Source organism: Macrosteles quadrilineatus, unplaced genomic scaffold (genome assembly GCF_028750875.1).
Source record: "Macrosteles quadrilineatus isolate MER2022 unplaced genomic scaffold, UCM_ALF_1.0 Scaffold_8__2_contigs__length_117827958, whole genome shotgun sequence".
NCBI lineage: Eukaryota > Metazoa > Arthropoda > Insecta > Hemiptera > Cicadellidae > Macrosteles > Macrosteles quadrilineatus.
The window spans coordinates 48,869,562-48,883,175 of record NW_026542601.1 but is presented as its reverse complement, the minus strand read 5'-3'; the positions used below and the strand labels follow the sequence as shown (position 1 = coordinate 48,883,175).

Below are 13,614 nucleotides of genomic sequence, written 5' to 3'. Positions count from 1 at the left end.
TAAACTAAGGAATACAAATATGTCACATTGTAGGCAGTAAAAAAATTTTGATTAGGCTACCCGTTTATGACACAAAAAACTAAAAATTTACAGTTTACATAGAACAAAATTCAAAGACATTTTTGTAAAAAATTTTTGTACAGATTTTTGTAGGCCAAACATATTATAAAAATGTTATAGTAGGCCTACATTCAATTCTCTTTATAGAAATGTATAACACATGGGGAAAATATTTTTATTTAAACATGTGTTATGTAAGAAAATACGAAAAATCGCAAGGTTTGTCACGTAAGATGAATAATTAGTAACTCGGAGATAGCTCATGTAAGGTAGGCCTAATTAGTGATACTTTCCAGTAGGCTTATATTCATGCATAAAGATTACTGTTAGTCCTAAAACACAAAAACATTACTAACAAAAAACACTACATAACTACAAAATCCGAAATTTGAATGATTCCCAAGATATTCACCGAACAATATTTACTTTCAAAACGTTTAAGTCAGCTGATCCGCACAAAACAAACAGAGTACTGTAACTTGGTCAGATGGCAATTTTCTTTTGTTGCTGACAGAACACAGAAATTATACAGTGATCAGGGCTGCCATTTCTCAACAACACTAAATTATTCTACGTTTCCTACACTACAAAAGGATATTATATTTTAATAGTTATAAATATTCCATTATATATATATTTCGACTTTAGAAATGGTCCTGGCGGGACCATTGGCCATTTGTTAATTTTTGTAAAATTACGTGTTTTCTAAAAATCATATGTTCTTTGCTATCAATGTATTGATAAAATAATCTATGCCAAAATATTCAGCAACTCTACTGCTATCTAGTGGTATAACTCGCATCCAGATAGGGAAAAAACTAACCTCGCTATGATTTTCTAAACTTTATGTGTTTAGCGGTTACGCAACACTACAAGTGGAAGTAGATTCGCGCGGAAATTTTCATTCAAATTTAAATTGCAATTACGTTGACATATTGACGCTAGAAGGTTCGTTTATATAATAAAATGAAAGTTTAGAATTTCATCTTTTGAATGGTATATGCATTATCCACTTTAAAGATAATTATCAATTAGTTTTTAGCGTTAAAAAATGTTTGGACATAAATAGTGATGTGGGCCGGGTAAATACCCAGTGGGTAGGTAAATATAAATTGGGTATTTACCCTAGGCCTGGGTAAATACCCAAAAACCGGGTATTTATAATTTGTATTAAAGTTAGAGAAGATTGAGATGTTTTTTTACAATTATTACCCTGTAAGGATTGTAAAATGATAATAAAATGTGTTAAACAAAGTTTCATATGGACACTACTAGCATTTTACTTCTCGGTATAATCGCCATAAATACCCAGGTCTGAGCATAAAGCATAAATACCCAGGTCTGAGCATAAAGCATAAATACCCAGGTCTGAGCATAAAGCATAAATACCCTGGTCGCATGGTTGGACTGGTCCTGACTACTTATAATTTTTTTTTTTAATTTCAATGATAGATAGATGAATTTATTTTATTGAAAGTGAAGAAAAATAATTTGTAAAGCAATAGTCATTATTTAGAAAAACAGGAAAATTTAACATAGTAATGGCTTATGTGTAAACAACTTAAGAAAATAATTAAAATTCAATCTGTAGGATGGCAGGATTTAATATTTTTGTTCCAGATCCTTAGTTGGTATCAATGGTATAAAAAACAACTAATTTCATAAACTTGTGATACAAAAAATTTTTGGGGACATCGGTTTAACCGGAAAATCCGTTATCCGGACTAGCTTCGGTCCCGAGGAGTCCAGATGATAAGTCTACTGTACTTTCAGTATTCTGCCATTCTGCCTATGTCAATCAGGCTTTGGGCCTGTCTAGCCTTCCAAGCCATTTATAAAATACAAATTTTAGCCTAACTATCATAATTTAATAGGAGTATGAGTATGAGGAGTAGGAGTATGTTTAGGTTCACTATTTATCTGATGAGGTGTTGTCTTGGTTTCATAACAAAAAAGTGCTTAATCATTCAAAGCTACTGTACTAGCAAAGCTTCAAGTTACTGTAAAAGGTGTTATAGACTATCCTAATTTATCATGTAGCCTAATGATAACAATAACATATTTAGGGGTAAATATGAATTAATTTTAATCGATTTTAAAAATACCCAAAATACCCGGGTATTTCTGGATTAGGCCTATGGGTATTTACCTGGGTAAATACCCAGGGTATTTACCCCGAGTTTTAAATACCCAGGTATTTTACATCACTAGACATAAATGATCCCGGCGGGACCATGGCCATTCTAAGGGTGCACGGTGAAATGGTCCCGCCGGGACCATTGGTCACTGCTAGGGTTAAATGAATTGAAAATATCGATTATTCGATTGTTTCATACGATATATCGTTTGGTTAGTTAGGTAAGATTAACCTAACCTAACTAACCAAACGATATATCGAATGAAACAATCGATTAATCGATATATCGATCGATATTTTCATTCGAATGAGTGTAGGACCTAAAGTAAAGTGCAGCCCAAATTGTTAAAGGCCTAAGTTCTCGAAATGACTTAACAACTAGGTAAGTTAAGTAAGCCTAACTTCACCTTCGGTAGCCTTACCTAGCCTAGCTAATTTTAGGTTCTAATAAGTTAGCCTAGAAATTAGCCTAAAAATTAAGATGTTTCAAACTAAATAAAATCCTAGGCATCTAACTTGATGACAAGTCTGAACACTGGGCTACTTGTGTTGTGGAAAAATCTGTCACGTAAAGACAAGTATTCCCTGATGACATTGATGTAAATAAGTTAAGTTAGCAAAATAATTCATGAAAGTCCCTCAAGACTACAAAACATGGTCAGGACCTAATTAATTTAGCCTGGGCAGTGTGGCTGGACCAGTTTTAACAGGTCATTTAGCCTAAACAAATAAATTTTCCTGATGTATGTACAAGACTTTGACGCGTCACGAAGAACGACGGAGACAAACAAAATTATAAAATTAATAAATAAATGATAAGGGCTGAATCTAAATCGATGTGCAAATATGGCGGTACCGGCATGAGGGATTTAGGAGCACAATGAGGATTAATAATTTTTACTAAGTGAGAACTGAGAAACCAAATTGTGAATCTAAAAAATTAAATCTAAAATTAGTTAACTGTATAATAAATCAACTTACCATTTTATTTGTGCGATATCCGTATCACCTTGTGCCAGTCTATTTCACTAGAAACCCTAACGTCACCCAATATCCAGTGGAAGAGAGGGTGTTCACTGTTCACTGCTTCCACTACCAACCGAACAGAGTAAAATGACTCTCTCGTTAAAAATCCATCCGCACAGACAGCTCCTAATAGTACGACTCACGCAATTGGGCGGCCTATCGTCCCCTCCTAACCACAATCTCTTCTTGTCCAATGTTATCGAGTTAATCACTGAATGCGTCCGAGTGAAAATGAAATTTTATTCAGTTTCTTTGACGTTCTACGGAGGATTTATGAAATATATAAATATTTTTATTTCTCAAATAAAATAGTGAATCAATGTACCGCAGTTTATCAATAATATTCCGCAATCGATGATGGGACTACTTTAACAACACCCAAACTCAACCTCAAAAACACTTAGATTATTTTATTTGAGAAACTATTAATTTTTTTAAAGAAAACTCATTATTTTTTTCGAATGTATACCATTTGTTTTGTTGTTTCTGGATCCACAATATCGGTTGTTGACGATTTTCTTCTCTAAACAAACCGATAGGCGATAACCCACATCCACATGGCAAAGAAGTGTTGCACTTAGCACACTAAATTTCCCCGCCTCAGAAGTCAGACGGAAGAAGAAGGAAATTAGTCATCACACCGGCTTGACGCTTCACACACTAGCCAATCCGGAGTACACTTAGGGGGATATTACCTTTTATGGTATGATATTGGAGGGAAGTTTGTATGGGAAGTTATCAGCCTGCAATTGTTATGAATTGATTTGATTTGTGCAATAATAATTGCAATTAATTGAAAATAATTAATTGTGGTAGCTTGTAGACATTAGTTTTAACATTTTTAATCAGTAGATAATGTTTACATTTCGATTGTTATTCATAATTATTTGTTATTTATAATAAATAAATAAATAAATAAATAATGGAGTGTCTGTGATATAAGTGATACATTAGTTACCACTACATTTAACTATACTATATTATTACTACTATATTGTTACTTATACTTATACCCAGAATAAAATGTGTTATTTTGCATTAGGCCTATCAGACTGATGGGGATTCCAAAAAAAGTTTATCTTTGTACAGTAATTATTTTCCTCTTGCCTTCAAGGTTCAATATTAATTACTGTATTCTGTGTATGAACGAAACCAATTATTTACTTATTTAGGGATGCATTCTCTTAGATTATTTTTCAACATTAAAAACTGTTTCTGCAGTTTTCAATGTGCGTGCATGCTTTCAATATGAATTACTTTTTCTTCATACTACAGCAAAGACACCACAATAATAATAAATGCATTGCGGGGACTAGTTTACCGGTAGCTCTTACTCCCAAAGGCTTTTTCACAACTCTACAATGTTTTAAGCCGTTTTATACATTTATTTGGAGTATTGGAGTCTGAAAGCTACATTTTTATTGCTTTCCATTCCAGCTGTCATGTCATAATAGGAACCAAGCAGGTTTTTGCGGCCTTAGGGCTGAAAATCAGCTGTTCGCTTATTTACTTTAAACTGTATTTTATACACACACACACACGCTGTACCCATATACATTGCAATAGACTTCTTTTATTTTCGTCGCTGCTTAGAAACTATTTATTAGTTTGACATGATTCCTCTAAATGTTTTCACACAACCTTAAAGTTGTAACTTAGTGTTAAACGTTAGTGTGCATATTGTATTATATTTTCTCAATTTTGTATGTATAGTGTGGTGAAAAATAGCGTTCATACCACGGGCCGAAAGGGGTTTGCAGCTCTCAATCATTCTAAGTTCTCGAACTTAAAAAATGATCTAGAGCCAGCAAATCCTCATTTTTGGCCCTAGGTACCTACGAAATATGCTATTTAGTCCCTCGCCAGTATAAGTCAGCTGTTGAAAACTTGGTTGTTAACTTTGATTGTAATTGTAATCAATCATATTGTATCGAAATTATGTATTGATATTGATTTAATGTCAATCAAAGTGTTTCACACACAATATTTTGCATTGTTACAAGGAGGGAGAGGTGGCTTTTTTGACAGCATAGCATTGTTGTAGACTAAACAATCAAACTACAACAGTGTCTTATTCTCCATGAGAAGAACATAGGAATTTGGAATTTACAACTATTTTTTAATGTTCTCTGTAACCATTAGGTGCATAACAATGATTAAATATTCTAAATTATTATTTGTTCTTTTAATATTGTAAACGTGATTTGGAATAAACAACACAACATGAAGTTTGTTCTTTTCTGCTCTATCATTGCTCTATAAAATGGTTATAAAAAATTATAAATTATTATATTTTGAATATCAACAATGAAAAAAAACCAATCCCAAAACCCTCTGTTTCCATCTGATCATGCTGGTTTGCAAATTCATTCAAGTAAATACAGGTTTACACATTTGTTCCAAATTTAATCAAAATTAGATCAAATTTAGTTTAGGTGTTATCGTGCTGACGGACACATATAATGAATTTTAACGGGTGGTGTTTTTGGTCTCTTCAGACCCCTAAACGATAAGTAAATCAGTCTCAGATCCAGGTCTTACCATAAGACCTATGGTAATAGCTTATTCTTTATATGGGAAATTAACTAAAAGTAAATAACCACAAAATATAAAATTTACAAACTTTATTTATAAAACCAGTTTTACAGGAGGAATTAATATAATAAATAATTTGATGGGAAATAATCAGAACAAACTGAATTCCTTAAAAATTGTTATAAAATAATAAATTAACTACAACAATGTTACCTCAAGCAATGATTAATCTCATAAGAGTCGATAAAAAGACCATAAGTTTATTTTAAGATAGTAAGCCTACAATATTTACACTTTGTATTGACAAATAAAGAGCACTAACCAACAGTTGAATTAAATATCTACACATTATTTACACTCCTACAACTTTCTAAAAACTGCAGTATCTACTGATAAAACCAGAATAAATCCCGAAACATCTGTATCATAACCTAAAGTATGTATATTGTATAGTAAACAATATGTTAACAATCCTTTAAAAAATCCTTACCGTATATATAATACGTGAAAGCGTTTTCTACGAAACACTACTCCGATAATAATGAACGGATTTTCACAATGTGTCAAAATTAAGTATTTTTTGTGTAGACGCCCCCTTTCACCAATTCCTGTAACAAAAGGATTCGAGCTTTGCCCCACAGGCCATCAAAATCCCAATGTATTTCTTATGAAGAAAATTTACTAATCCAGCTGTTATGCTTTGTCCTACCATTTAATTAAATTGGCTTATTATGAAGATTTGTTTCTTGGTTCCATGTGGTCAATGAATTACACTCTTGCATATATTGCAATACACTATATAAAGTGATGGTAAAACATTAAGAAATATGCATTTAAATAATTAATAAGAACGATTGAGCTTTGCCTATATTTTTTGTGGTAAGTGTGTTGTAACCTTATTATTCTTTTCTGCATTCTCACCCCGTAGCACAGCACGGGCAGAGCAACTAGTATATAATATTGGCGGTTTACTGTCTGTTCATAAATCCAGTCGACATCATTATTATTATTATCATTACTTAAAGGCAGCATGACCATGGCCCCCTCTAATACAAGGCCTGCATGACAAACCAAACCAGCTGTTGCACAAATTTATGATGGAGTGTCTGCACAATCTTTATAATGTACACTTTTGGTTTTTTTTTTGGTATTACCATGGCAACAGGCTGGCCGTGCGTTGCGAGGTTGCCATACACTAGATATAGCTGGGCATCTGAGTGTTTGGTTATAGTGCTAATCAAAATGTCGCCAGTTCGATTGTGAGAAAAGTTTGTAGGCTAGTCCTTGATTATTGGGCTTTTAATAAATGGTCCTGGATAATGAAATAGCCAGGTAGTTGGTAAGTAACAAAGCTAGGGAAGGCATCTTACCTCATTCTACACTCATCCTTCACGCATATTTCAGTTAAAATATGCACCTGGGTGGCGTTCCCATCTCAATTGATAATAATCACTCTTTTAGTTGTAAAACTTTACATGTCTGTATTTATTTTACTGTAATTTAGAAGTTTTTATCACATACTAATTGTCTTTAATCTTAATAGTCTTTGCTACAAATCTTTAATAATCTTGATAATCATTAGTACTAACATAACCTAACAATTGAAAAAACATCTTTGAAAAGTAAAAGGGTACAAGGGTAAAAGGGTGCATTACTCATTTTGTCTCAGAAAGAAACGTTGAACCCTGTTAAATGTGTAATTTGTGCACACGTCGTCACGTATTGATCATAATTAACCGGAGGGAGTAATATAATAACATAAATTATTCAACCTCTTGATTATTATATGTTTGCTTAGTTATTAAAGCAGCACATGGCAACAGCTAGTGATTGAGATGAAATACACAAAATGTCTAGTTTTATTTTAAAACGAGATCTGATTTAATTAGTTTTATTTTAAAGACAATTTTGACACATTTTTCCTTTATCGTAAAATCGGGAAACACATATTTTACATTTTAACTAATAAAACACTATCTCTGCCATTTGTATTTAAAAAATAATTTGTCCACCATTAAAAACGAAAATTTGGAATATTCCTAGATAAGAGAAAGAGTTCTATTGAAGCCCACAATCTACAAACCTCTTCAACAACTACGTCAATACAAGAAATCTTATTGCTTTCTGAATCCTATTTCATTAAAAATTAATTACAATTACACAATTCCTTTCTTAAATAAATAATCCAAGCTAAATGTTTTTTCCTAAAAACAATTCCTTTTTTATAATTTTACTGTTATTTACACTTTTGATATGGTAATAAACATTTATACAACAAAAGGTTTAATTAGTAACACAACAGGTTTTGAACAGTTCCTTACTAAAAAATTTAAAAATGAAAATTACATTATATTCACACAAAATTTAAAAACACGATTCTCACAAGACAACATTTAGAGGAAGTACTTAATAATTTTGACAACTGAGACATAAAATTGAGATTACATCAACCAGTACTAGTCATGGATTTGGTGAATGGAGATTCCTTTAAACCACTAAAGCATACAAATAACACATCAACACCTAGATGTCACCTCCCATATTGCACAACACAGCTTAACTCAACTATTTCAAGTTTTGGCTAGAACAGGCACTTACATTTTGAACTCTTTGTATTTTGTAAACATTAAAAAGGATAGAAAAACCCCTATTGCCCATAATTGAAGCATTTTGGTTTCAACTGTGAAAAATAAAATAACGTGGAATGAGTATTCAACATTGCAATTAATGATTCTTCTGTTTTACTGGGTAGAATTGGACATATTAACACATTCACAATGTATCTAAACTTATTACACATTTTATACTCTTTGATTTACTTACATACATTACACTAGGACTTGAAAATTAACATAAAATATGACTGTTCACACGATATTCGCATAATAATTTATTTACAAATAATGTTAAAACTGCCAACAATTGTAAAATGGTACAAATAAAGACAAAAGTAATTTTTGCCACACTATGATGTTTTTATCTGTTTCACATACATTAATTGGTGGCTGAAGCATAGACAAAAAGCATTAAATATAGACCATCAGCCGTGCTGCGGTTACCATAGGTTCTGTGGCGCACGCCTCTGGGAGCGCCATGTAACTACACGGCGCTAACAGCGGTGTGCGCCAGAACCTATTGTAACCATGGTAACCGCAGCACCATATATTTTATTATTTTTGTCTATGCTGAAAGTTACGTTTTGCTGCCCATGCCAGATGTCATCGTCATTTTGGGGACCGAGCAGGTTTTTACATACCTAGGGCCGCAAAATCAACTGTTTGCTTATTCACTTAAACAAATAATGTATATTAAATACACAAGCTGTATCCATAGCATTGCAATAGACTTGTTTTTTTGTCACCGCTGCCTAGCAACTGTTTATTATTATTTTTGCTGATTCCTCCATTTATTTCTCTACGTAACCTTAACCCTTCAAGACGTTTTGACGTACGTGATACGTCTGTACTGCTCCGCCCGCTGCTGCGTTTTGACGTATTGCGTACGTTCTCAGACGTTCCGTCCGATGCTCCTACCTATCGGGGAAATCCGCAAACATCTGGACGCGATCGATATTGCAGTACGTTGGGGGGTCAGTAGGGCTACATGAAACTACAGAAATACCCGGTTTTAGAAACTTTTGGTTGCCTTTGGTGACGAATGTTTACAGGCGTTTGAGCAGAAAAATTTCACTCGCGTCGTCTTGGTTACGTCGTTGTTTGTTTGTTTACGTATTTAGATGTTTTCTGTTATTATTGAGTGAATGCCGATTAAGATATTATTTTTTAATGTTTTAATATAGTTTCTAGTGGTTTTGTGGAGCAGAAAAGTTTTTATTTCAGTGGATAGTGATTGAATTGTAGTGTAAGTTCTCTGTTATGGTATGGTTCGTAGTAGTGAAATAGATCGTTGGCTGCTGTCGGAATTTGTTGACGATGTACAGAGTGATGAAGATGATATAGATTTTGCACAGTTACAAGGTGATAATCCCGAAGATGAAAATCCAGAAAGTGACGATGATTTAGCGACAGTTACACCTAATGTTCCTGTTAGTGAGTTTGGTGGTGGTGAGCCTAGGCCTAGCCCTACGCCTTCACCAACGCCTCTTTCACCTAGGCCTATGTCACCCCCCCAACCAATGGAATTGGACAATGTTGAAATGACAATTGAGGATGTAGTGGCTGGTGCGGGAGGTGACAATCCTCTCTCTGCTAGACGTAGGCCTGCTGAAAATGTACCACAAATGATTTGGGAATCCGTTGAGAATTATGAATAGTCATTGAATAGTACGTACCTCAAAAGGAAAATTTTATTGGTATGGGTGAGGTAGGTCCCAAAATAAATTATGAAAATGAGTTAGATATTTTAAAATATTTCTTTGATGACACAATCATGGACCTTATTGTCCATAGTACAAATACCTATGCGGAGCAGCAGCATAGGAAGCAGGGAATGATATTCCATCAGTTTTCTCGTACATGGAAGTGGGTCCCTGTTACCAAAAATGAACTGTATGTTTATTTTGGCCTAGTGATGCTTATGGGTATTGACCAAAGGCCTAGTCTTAGAGCATACTATTCAAAAAATGGTTTGTTACGTACTGATGTGTATCCAAGTACAATGCCGTTGGAGCGGTTTCAGCTCATTTCCAAGTACTTGCATTTTTGCGATGAAACGAAACTCAGTGAGTACAATGGACAGAAAGGTTTGTTTAAAATTTTTTCTATCATTGATCATTTAAATAATAAGTTTCAGGCAGCATATGGCCTTTCCCAGAATATTTCAATTGATGAATCGTTAACTTTGTGGAAAGGTCGCTTGGGGTTCAAACAGTATTTGCCGCTGAAGGCAGCTCAGTTTGGGATTAAGTCTTTTGAGATTTGTGAATCATCTTCGGGGTATACCTGGTCATTTCTTATATACACAGGTAAAAGCATGGTTTTTGACAATCCTATTGTCCCACCAAAGTCAAACAAATCCACTGCAATTGTTTTATCTCTCATGGCGCCTCTTCTCGATAAGGGTTTTACACTCTGGATGGACAATTGGTACAATTCACCGGAACTTTCAAAGTTATTGAAAGAAAGGAAAACTGACACTTGTGGCACCATGAAACTGACCAGGAAGTGTGTACCTGATGAAGTAAAAAGTCAAAAGTTGGATAAGGGTGAAATAGTTGTATTGCATAGCGAAGATGTCATGATCATGAAATGGCGCGATAAACGAGTTGTCTCTCTTATTTCAACCCGCCATTCCCATGAAATGGGAGTGAAAACTAGCAAGAGTGGTAAGCAAGAAATTAAGCCAGTTTTGGTACTTGACTATAATAAAAAAATGGGAGGGGTTGACTTGAGGGATCAAATGCTACACAGTTATCATCTTGAAAGAAAGAGGGGGCAGAAATGGTATATACAAATTTTCAAAAGACTGCTAAATGTTACTGTTTTAAATTCCTATCTTATTTGGAAATGTACCAAACAAAAAAGTGAACATTTTGCCTTCAGATTAGAACTGGTAAAAATGTTATTTGAAACCTATGGATCCCAAGTGCAGAGAAATGTAAGTGGTATACCATCAATTGAACCCAAACCAGCTCGGCTAACCGAAAGACATTTCCTTTACCTCATTCCACCTACTGCAAACAAAGTGAATGCTCAAAGAAGATGTTGTGTGTGTTCCAAGAGAGGAATTAGAAGGGACACTAGGTACTGGTGCCCAAAATGTGAAGCTGGACTATGTTTGGGAGAATGTTTTGAAGATTACCACACCAAACTCAACTTTTAAGGTATGAAAAACTTTTATAACTGTCCTAGACTTTTAATGTAGGGCCTATTATATATATTTTTTTTAAAGCCAGTAATTTGCTGTTTAATTTGGTAAAAGAATTGTTAAAATATAATTATAAATAACAAAGTTATATGCGTTTATTGTACAAACGTTCCGTGCCTGCTGGAAAGCCTAAAAAACCCACGCAGCAGGGTTGGTCTTTATTAAAAAAACTCGCGCGTTGAAGGGTTAAAGTTGTAGTTGCGTTGACTGTTAGTGTACATTATTATTGTGGTGAATAGTGGAAATAAGGTATAGTGTGGTGAAAAATAGCGTTTGTACTACGGACCGAAATGGTTTTGCAGCTCTCGACCGTTTTAAGTTCTCGACTTCGCCTCGAACTTAAAAACTATCTCGAGCCAGCAAAACCTCATTTTTGGCCCTAGGTACGAAATATACTATTTTACAGTTTATAATATGAAGAAGCAAGTTTAGGCACAGTAAACTAAAAACTTTTACTATTCAGGTTACTATGTCAGGTTTACCGATCTAAAATAAGTAAACAGTATAATATATATTATACACATTTAAAACTTAAAGGGTAAAAACACAAATAGGCCAAGCTGTATGGTTTGGAGGGAAAAATAAAATGTAAACCTTCAAGTGGAAGTGGTACACAAGGAAAGACTGTGGGTGGTGTACCTTAAAAATAACTATGGTTTTTCTTATTGATTGAGATTGAGGGGCAGATGAAGTTAGTCCAGGGTCGCTTTAGTAAATGGGCTCGGTGGGCTTGGGCCAAGGGGGACAAGGAAGAGACAAATTCCTCCGCAAGGAAAGGGGAATGAGGGCGCAAACTCTCAACATATACAAGTCTTGTGACCTACACTAAAGGACTTGTGAACCGCGAGTCTGGTTTCGTTACGTTGTAAGCTTTAAAGGTATGGCATATAGGAATTTTTTAACTGCTTAGCAGACCACATCTTAAAGCTGGGTCTTAAAATTTAGGGTGGTTGAAATTCTGGGGCCTAAAGTAGAGGATGGCATTTTTCAATTCCAACATCATTGAAATTTTGTAATTTTCATGGGGATTGGAATGAGTCTTTGACATTAGTTTGTGATCTAAGCTGGGTAGCAAGTGGTTATAGTGGTCACATAGTAATCGAAAGGTCGCCGATTCAATCCTGAGAAGTTTGTAGTTTTTAGATGTTTTGAAATAGGACCCAGCTGTCCTTAATCATCGGGCTTTTAATAGATGGTCCTGGCTAATGAAACAGCTGGTCTTAGTTGTAACAAAGCTACACCGCTCACTTCATTTTACACTCATATTTGGGTAAAACATGCGCCCCCAATCACAATTAGTAATGTGAACCCTTTCAAAACGTACTAGAGACTTAAAATTAGTCAATAATGTACAATGTGATCCAAAGTCATCAGGAAACTTTCCATACAAAACATTTTTAAAATCTAACCTAACTTTAATGTTGTAATTTATTTTTATTTTCTATCTTGCCTCCTTGCCATCAGATTGTGCTCAGTTTGTTGTAATATAAGCTTTTCCCTTATAGGTAAAAAAAACCCTGTGTCTTGATTGTGACCATGGCCAATACCTGCGACTAGCACATAGAGGTCTGGATTCACCATATATCTCCTGTTGCTCCAAATCGCTTTTGACACTTGTGTGTTTTTACCCCAAAAGGAAAGATCCAATCTAATTGGATACACACAGACTAAAGTAACTTCCACAAAACGATTTAAAAAAGTATAAAACTATTTGACACGCAATACTCTCCACAATAAAATAATTTATTTTGGTTAGTGCTCTTGTAAAAATAGTTGACAAACATAATAATTTCGTATATGTTACAACTTCAATTAAAGTACTTAACCAAAATTCCTATTTCAAATAAGTCCTCTTTTCTTCTTGTAATCTTCCAAGTTCAACGAACGTCGAGGCCCACTATCCTTCATTGCGTTGGAAGGTTTTGGGGTAATACTTACTGGGTTATCTGTAAAATGTCATATTGTTAACAATAGTCGAAATCCTAGAAGAGAAAGCTTAGGCCCTAGGCTTGCCACACACTGTAGCAGTC

General features: G+C 34.3%; 2 protein-coding genes across 2 annotated transcripts in view; both read right to left on the bottom strand.

Moving 5' to 3' along the window:
• The window catches only part of LOC129000966 (cofilin/actin-depolymerizing factor homolog), a 37,676-nt gene extending 34,231 nt beyond the window's left edge, over window positions 1-3,445 (bottom strand). The window contains exon 1 of the mRNA XM_054428072.1: window positions 3,179-3,445. Coding sequence (XP_054284047.1) covers window positions 3,179-3,181 — 3 coding nt within the window. The 5' untranslated portion in view covers window positions 3,182-3,445. The remainder of the gene's footprint in view (window positions 1-3,178) is intronic.
• A 2,387-nt stretch (window positions 3,446-5,832) lies between these two features.
• Window positions 5,833-13,614, bottom strand: part of LOC128999623 (RNA polymerase-associated protein RTF1 homolog) — a 29,441-nt gene continuing 21,659 nt past the window's right edge. Inside the window, exon 15 of the mRNA XM_054426212.1 lies at window positions 5,833-13,530. Coding sequence (XP_054282187.1) covers window positions 13,424-13,530 — 107 coding nt within the window. The 3' untranslated portion in view covers window positions 5,833-13,423. The remainder of the gene's footprint in view (window positions 13,531-13,614) is intronic.